This window comes from Electrona antarctica, assembly GCF_951216825.1.
Source record: "Electrona antarctica genome assembly, chromosome: 12".
NCBI classification, from domain to species: domain Eukaryota; kingdom Metazoa; phylum Chordata; class Actinopteri; order Myctophiformes; family Myctophidae; genus Electrona; species Electrona antarctica.
The window spans coordinates 14,525,784-14,534,466 of NC_136793.1; the positions used below are offsets into that span (position 1 = coordinate 14,525,784).

At 43.5% G+C, this 8,683-nt stretch overlaps 1 protein-coding gene across 1 annotated transcript; it reads right to left on the reverse strand.

The window, feature by feature from the left end:
• Positions 1 to 2,979: 2,979 nt before the first annotated feature.
• On the reverse strand, positions 2,980 to 5,560 carry LOC306934271 (NF-kappa-B inhibitor-interacting Ras-like protein 1; the record flags this gene model as incomplete). The annotated part of the gene is made up of 4 exons (XM_079516842.1): positions 2,980 to 3,222; positions 4,423 to 4,664; positions 5,059 to 5,151; positions 5,542 to 5,560. 4 exons carry the CDS (start codon positions 5,558 to 5,560, stop codon positions 2,980 to 2,982), a joined length of 597 nt encoding a protein of 198 aa, XP_079372968.1.
• Between the last annotated feature and the right edge of the window lie 3,123 nt (positions 5,561 to 8,683).

The following is an 8,683-nucleotide window of genomic DNA, read 5'->3' on the forward strand; positions in this document are numbered from 1 at the left end:
GTCTGGAACTACACCTCCTGAATGCTATTATAGAGACTGGAACTACACCTCCTGAATGCTATTATAGAGTCTGGAACTACACCTCCTGAATGCTATATAGAGTCTGGAACTATACACCTCCTGAATGCTATATAGAGTCTGGAACTATACACCTCCTGAATGCTATATAGAGTCTGGAACTACACTTCCTGAAAGCCGAGAAAGTAAGCCGTTGTATCTGTTCATCATTTCCGTTCACGGAAATATATTTTAAAATATCTTTAAAACATATTTTTAAATTCCCATTTCTGATAAGCAGCAAGCTATGTATGACTCGACTATTTGGACTTACAGTAGGACAAAATTAATGCGACTGCAACAGACGAAACGGAAGCTCCCGGATGGTTTCCACAGCTTCCTTTGCACAGTATGACTGACAGACTGTATGAGGAAGCATTTGAACATTGTGGGAGGCAACAGTCTGATCTGTAGCTCCCCCAAGTGGAGAGGGGATGAGCAACGCTCACTTCAACTAGGAAAAGGACACACAAAAAGAACGTTGCACAATATTGCCATGCTGTTTCTTTGCCAAATTATTTCTCTTTTGTTTTTTTTACTTTGACCTCTGACCTTTAAGGCACATCACTGTATCAACCTATTGTCGCACGGACGCTTTGTGTTTAGTTTTTTTTTACATTTTTGGACAGTGGACTCGTCTGACATGGATTGTACAGTTTGGAACACATTCTTCCTGACCTTTTTCTTCCAGCACAATAATATTAGCTGCATATCAGTTGTTGTCTGGCAGAAAACCTCGGATCTCTATTTCTTTTTTGGTTTTTTTTTTGTAAATGAATGTCCAACTTCATTATACAAGGCTGTTGTATAATGCACAAAGGTAGTGAAAATAACAGATCTACAAGCTGCAACGCGTGAACTTGTAAAGCGTCTGTTTTCACTATTTTAAAATGTTTTTTTTAGTTTTTTGTTTTTTTTAAATGTATATTAATTTAAAAAAGTAACAGTTTTTGGACCTGCAAGGTTTTTCCACCAGACAAGCGACGATGTCTGTTGTTGTCTGGGGCCCAGCGCCCGCAACGGTTTCAAAACGTTTGATACCTCGCTGTCCGACCGGATCAGATTTGGATTTTAGTGTAGTTCCAAAACTTTGTTTTCCTAGAATTATGTCAAACGCAATGTCAATAAGAAATATTAAGTCTGATTAGTCAAATGATGTATTTAACACCCAAACTCCAAATATGGTCCTGTAGGATTGGAATAAAAGGTTTTGAACTGTTGGGGCACCAGGCTTTATCGAGCTGCAACCCCTAATCTGTTCTAGTGAATAAAATGTTATTCTGACCAACCTGTATGGACCACTGTGTTAATAATTGAATTCTAACACAACTGTGAGTGCCGTGCGGTGAACTTGTAGATCTGCTATTTTCTACAGAAGAAAAGGTTTGACGTTCGCGCCTACGTCGACTAGAAAGGTCGCCCGGGGACGTACTACAGTTCCACGCGTGCGTCTAGAGAAGCTCTATAACATATCCGAAGATCAGACCGGAAGGCCTAGACGCTCTTTTTTTCTAGGGCTGACACTCCCCAAGTGGGGGTCCTCCTTTTAACATATTCTGGTTAATTTTGGGAGTTTGATACCAAATCAAGGAGAAATGACAATTAAGAAGTCCTCAAGGAGATTAAAATCAAGGAGATACTCCTGCAGAATCCTGGAGGTTGGCTCTTCTGTTGAGAAATGTGCATCCTGTGTTAGGGTAGGACCGAGTCTACAGGATGACGAGAGGTAGACTACTGTCTGCAACCCATTCTGATACTAAAATGGATATTTATTTGTTTTAATTATGTATTTTTCAGAGAGAAAATCTACTTTGTTATCAACCTTTCTCTGTCCCAGAGACACTCGCAGGATCTATAGCATGCGGATGTCTGCGACAGGACAGTGGTTCTCAAACCTTTTCATGTCAAGGACCCCCAAATCAACATTTATTAGTCTACGGACACCCATTTAATGGCATTTCTATCTCTGGGACCCCGATTTATATTGTAAAATCAACGTTAATTTAACTCTTGAGTTAAGTAACTCTGATTACCACACCTGAAACGTAAAAAACATATGACACCCCATAAGAGAAGACGGCTTACAGCTCTAGCAGTGATTTTCAACCATTTTCATTTCAAGGACCCCCACTTTGACGGACTCCCATTTAATGGCATTTCTATCTGTGAGACCCCAATTTATATTGTAAAATGTATGTTAATTTACAGACCCATGAGGGTCCATTTGGTTCCAAACTATCGTTTAGCTGGGGACCCCCTGGAACTCCCTCAAGGACCCCTAGGGGTCCCCGGACCCCACTTTGGGAACCACCACAAAAAATCACACCTGTGTGAAGTGAGGAATGCTAATATATTAAAGTCTAACTCATGTTGATTAGGTGATGTAAAACAAACGGTGCCAACACAAACATTAAATTCGCTTTATTGTTAATGGCATTTAATGTTTGTTAGGGACAAGATGACGCAAATTTTCCCTTCATTGTCAATGGGGTTTTTAAAACAAACTTTGAACTAAAAACAAACATTAAACCTGTATATAGGAGGGGCTCAAAGATGCACAGGGCAGAATAGATATCGTTGCTGTCGGGAGGAAACCACCACCATTTTTGACTTTCTTTTTCCTTTTTTTCCCTTTTTTTTTCTTTTTATAAATCAGTGCTATTGCTATCTGTGTGTTGTTTCGAAAATATTGAAATGGAAAGTGGTAAAAATGGCTTTGGACAAAATTGGACCCTCAAACTGTCTGCTAAAGTAATTGACAATGTATAAAGTCACAACACCAACTTTGATGAAAGCGTATTGCTTTGTTTTCAAAAGTAATGTCATATAATATGAAATATAATATATTACTCTTGATTCCAAGTAATAAGTAATATAATATTACATTTTTAAGGAGTAATGAGTAACATTGCCCAACACTGCTCAGCTGTCATTGGAGGTGTTTCCCTTGCTCTTGCGTCCCGGCAGGGGGAAGGCAGCCCTGCTCCTGGGCTGCGTCAGGCGGCTGGTCAGCGCGCTGAAGGGCTCCATGAGGGAGCCGCGCTCTGTCGCGCTCACCTCCCACAGCGCCACCTTGTGGCCTCGTGCCCACAGCCGGGCCTCTTCCTGGTCCACCTGCCGCCGCCCCCCCAGGTCCGTCTTGTTGCCCAGAACGATGATCGTCACCTGGTATGGACTCACCATAGAGTTATAAAGGAGAGTGAGCGGACCAGAGTACAATATTTGCATCCAAGATGTAGTGGAGTAGAAGTAAAGGTATTGGAAATACTCAAGTAAAGTACAAATACCTAAAACATATACTTGAGTACAGTACTTAAAGTAAACGTACTTAATTACTTTCCACCACTGGACAATAGTATACTGTACTATACTGTAATGATGACGTCACCTGGTACAGACACACAGGCAATATACTGAAGCTACAGGCTGTTAAGTTTTGAATGAGGGTCTCCCTTGTGTGTAGTTTCACATAGCCTTATGTCTAACATCATGTACAGTACACAGCATACCTGCTGCTATGTGGACCTACCTTATGTCTAAATCATGTAGGCTACATACCTGATTTGGTGTATTCTTTTTAAGTGGTGCAACCACTTCCTTAAGTGAGTATGTGTGTGGGTGCCTGCCTGCCTGGGTGGCTGGCTGGGTGCTTATCACCACCTGTGCGCAACCTAACACACACACAAACACACACGCACATATTAACTGTATATATGGTGATTTTGGGTGTGCCAGTACAGTGACAGTACAGTTGAGGGACCCCCACACGGTAACTGCGTTCCCCCCCCCCCCCCCCCCCCCCCACCACTTACTTCACACGGGAGTGATTTTTTACATTTACCCACTGTCTTAAACCCATGGTGTGTTATTTTTCCCCTTCTATATAGACCTACCAAATCTCAATCAAAATAGCCAATCTACAAGGTGGCTTTTTTGTGCAATTGTCCCCACAATAATAGAAATGACCATAACTAGTGATTAAGTGCCCATGGTCTTATACCACTATATATTATCTATGATATGCCATATTATATTATCTTACACTATTACATTTATTATTATTTCTATTGCCACTACTTGCATTTGCCTCTGTCTCTCCTTCTCTCTCTCTTTCTCTCCCCTGACACGGTCGAGGCAGATGGCCGCCCACCCTGGAGGAGTCGGACTCTGCTTGACGTTTCTGCCAGCTAAGGCCGGGGGAGTTTTTCGTTACCACTGTCGCAAAATTGCTTGCTCTGGGTGGGATCTCTGTCGGTCATTCGCTCTTGAGACAGCTTGTTGTGATGTGACACTTTAATAAAATTGAATTTAAATTTGAATTGAATGCAGTTGTGGGACTAATGTGAACGAGTCGAGAGCGAGCACCTCTCTCTTATCTCTGGCCTTGTCTATCTCCTTCTTCAGGGCCTCCACCCTCCTGAAGGACTCCAGGTCGTCCACGCTGTAGACCAGCACGAAGCCGTCCATCACAGAGTAGTAGTGTTCGGGCAGGTCCAGGCCGTCGCGGAGCCCCACCGTGTCGTACAGACGCAGCTGCTCCTTCACGCCGCGCTCCGTCTCCACCAAGGCCACGAAAATGTCCTCCTGACTCTCGTAGGATCTTGGACCTGAAGGAGGAGGAAAGGCAGTGGTGTAAAGTAACTAAGCACATTTACTCAAGTACTGTAACACATTTTCTGATACCATTGAACTGCCAGCAGGATGCACTGTCGCTTCCCTGCCAGCAGGATGCACCGGGCCTTTTTATTTAGAAAACCCTGAAATTCATCCAAATGAACCAGAACAAAAAAAATCAGCCGGTTGTAGCTTGAAATGTCATCAGAAGCATTACTCTTGTAACCGCGAGGTACCAATGATTTTTTTTAATTGGCGCCTAACATATACGTTCTGTTCAAGAACTGCCAGAACTGCAAAAAGTGGCGGAAAAAGAAAAAACGGTAGAAAAACAATAGGGGCCTCCGCCCCTTCGGGCTTAATCCCTAATAATAAGCAATAACTTACCCACTGTATGGCTTCCATACACAAGCTGCTCCAGAATGGCAGTTTTCCCCACCAATGCTTGTCCACAAACCACCACCTTACAGCCTTTACCCACTGTAAAATATTGCATTAGGTTACGTTGCGTTACGTTACGTTATTGAAGGGCGCTAGCCCCTCCTATATATACAGGTTTAATGTCTCTCTCTGTCTTTCTGTCTGTCTCTCTCTCTCCCTCTCTCCCCACTTTCTCTCCCGGCTCCCTCTTTCTCCCCCCCCCCCCCCTCTCTCTCCCTCTCTTTCTCCCGCCCCTCTCTCCCCCTTATATTCCCTCTCTCTCTCCCTACCTCTAGTTTGTAGTACAGTTGATTTATTCGACTAAAATGTATGTTGTCTGGCCTTGATGGCTTGATTTACATTTGTTGCATTCTGAAAATAGCCAATCTACAAGCTCGTTGTGAGAACTGCAGAATTTATATTTTACTTGAGTAAAAAAGAAATGAGTACCTTTTCCACCACTGGCCATCTTGCCACAGCACAACAGATCTGAAATAATTAACGCAGCAGTCGGTCAGTTCTGACATCTCGCTCAAGGACACTGAGATTTTATTATTATTATTGTTGTTGTTGTTATTGTTATACACAATGAGTACAGTTATTATGACAAGGTAAGCCTCAATGATTCAGATATAATGGGCTACTAAGTCACAATATTTACTTGATGAAACGCAATGCACATAAACAGCTGTTTAGTCAGTTGTTACAGTACATATTCAGATTTACATTTCTGTGTGCAACACTTACAGTTTTTGATGCTTTGGCCCGTTTTATGGATCACCTCTGGGACTGTTCTCTCTGTCGATCTGGCTGCACCTCTCACACTGTATCAACCTGGAAGACACACCTACCTCACAGTACATACCTGCACACCCTCCCCTGTGTGTGTGTGTGTGTGTGTGTGTGTGTGTGTGTGTGTGTGTGTGTGTGTGTGTGTGTGTGTGTGTGTGTGTGTGTGTGTGTGTGTGTGTGTGTGTGTGTGTGTGTGTGTGTGTGTGTGTGTGTGTGTGTGTGTGTGTGCATATCCTTTGTGTGGACATAAATAAATGGTTAAAATGTGTGTGTGTGTGTGTGTGAATGGTGCATTTATATAGCGCCTTTATCCAAGGCGCTTTACATAGATTGTGCATTACATTCACACACCAATACCGGAGGAAACCATACAAGGCACCAACCTGCACATCGGGAGCAATTAGGGGTTCAGAGTCTTGCTCAAGGACACTTCGACACTAACTCTGGGGGATCCCGGGTTCAAACTGGGAACCTTGCGGTTTCCATACGGTCACTGCCCCTCCAGAAGCACCCTTAAATGTCTCTATGGAGACCAATCGAACCCGTTTCAGAGGCCTGAAGTTCGTTCCATTTGTGTGGATATTGTAGTATTATGGTAAATGAAGGCAGTCTTTCCTGTGGTAAAAGGAAGCTTTTACCACACAAGGCCTCATGCATAAATACAATGTTTCTCTCTACGAACTGCGAGAGATGACACACACACACACACACACACACACTCACACACACTCACACACAAACAAACTGCGGCCTTGGTTCCCATCAGAGAGAGTGGTCAGTGTTGAGAAAATAACTCACATATTTTACTTATAAGTAAAAGTTGCAATACTGCAATATATTAATTCTCTAGTAAAAGTCTGAAATTCAAAAGTACAAAACTCGATCCGGGCACGCTAAACTAAAAAGAGGAATAGCCTTTATTTTATGTAACTGCCCACATGTTTTGACCATGAAAGGTCTTCATCAAGATTGTAGCCTACTTAAGTACAGTACTTGAGTAAAATTTACATTTTGTTTTGTTTTTTTAACGAGAGCGTCATGCTTGATGAGCGCAGCCTTGTAGTTGACCAACTTGTTACAGAATACACGGATGCCAGCCTGGGGTGGCTCTGAGTTCAAGATCAAAATAAATGAACAACAGCACAGAACAGAAAGTTTCCCAATATTCATTGTTTGCTGTCATGCGTCATAGTGGGACAGATAATATATGTTCTTGAAGGACACAGAAGAACGCTCTACTTCCACATTTTCTCGCCTAATTGTAGACTACGTCCGTTTCTAGACTTGGTAACGCCCCGCCTGCCTCTGATTGGCCCCCCCTCCTACTATTTTTAAGTATTAGGCTCCCCGTGGGGCTTCTCACATTGTAATACAGGCTTGACACCCTTTTGCCCACCAACTCACTAGCATAATGGTTTAATCACTAGACTATGGATCCCGCTGCCTGAGTTTGCATCCTGCTGCTGCAACAATTTTCCCAACAACCGCAGAGTAGTTTTTTTTTGCCGATAAAGTATAGTTTTAGACCACGACGGAGGGGTGCCGTCTCGAGAGAACTTGAGCCACGGGAGACACTCACCGAGCGCCCTAAGGGGAGCGAGTTGCCGTGTCGAGCGTTGCGAAGTTCGCTAGAGCCGACTCAGCCCCGTTGGAGTTGCAACCCGATATGGACAGAATAGTCCCCCCCAAGGCAATGCCAACACAGTCATATTATATGGACAGAATAGTCCCCCCCAAGGCAATGGACAGAATAGTCCCCCCCAAGGCAATGGACAGAATAGTCCCCCCCAAGGCAATGGACAGAATAGTCCCCCCCAAGGCAATGGACAGAATAGTCCCCCCCAAGGCAATGGACAGAATAGTCCCCCCCAAGGCAATGCCAACACAGTCATATTATATGGACAGAATAGTCCCCCCCAAGGCAATGCCAACACAGTCATATTTATTTCCCACCACAGAGTAACCTCGCATCAGTGTCGGTAGGCCAATCAGAGGCAGGTGTGGCATTACCATGTCTAAAGACCGACGTGGTATTGAATCACGCCATTTTCTCGATTTGGGCACCAACATTTGGCAAAACCGCCCGCTGGTTGGCAGAACATGATTACAGTAAATGGCAATTATGGCATAGCCTATAGGGAGGTGATGGAAACAATGATGATGAACAAATTATGATTTAAGGTTAAATAATGCCTCAAACCAAGAGAAACAGGAAGACTAATGCAACCACTCAACTCAAACTAGCAAACCAGACCATTCTGACCTACAACATGCCTCAATCCCAAACAACAACAAAACCTATTTTAAAGCCTGCTGCCATTAGGTGTATGTGGTGCCAACAATGAACTCCACCCAATCCAGTCTTAAGTGCCCACTATCAGGCTCCACCCACCTGAGAGGACTGGGCAGAGCATAAAAAAATAAAAGTAATAATGTAAAGCATCATGAACTAGAAAAGGTGCCCCTCGCGGGGAACAGGTCTCCCCAGGATAGGAGCATTTTTGGATAAATGTCAAGTGGCATTTCTTCCTCTGCCTAGTGGGAATATGAAAAATCAAACGGACCCGTCTTGATCACATGACTGTAGAGATCATGTCTACCGATTTGCGTGAGATTTGGATAAAATCTGAAGGAGTATCAAAAATGTGTTTTACACAAGTCAGCCTCCTGGTGGCGCTATAAAGAGCAGAAGTGAAAAATGCAGGTCAAAGGTTTTTCCATGGCCTCTAGAGAGTGTGCATACAAAGTTTTCAGATCAGTGCAGTTATAGGTGAAAACACGAATGGGCCAGTTATAGCCC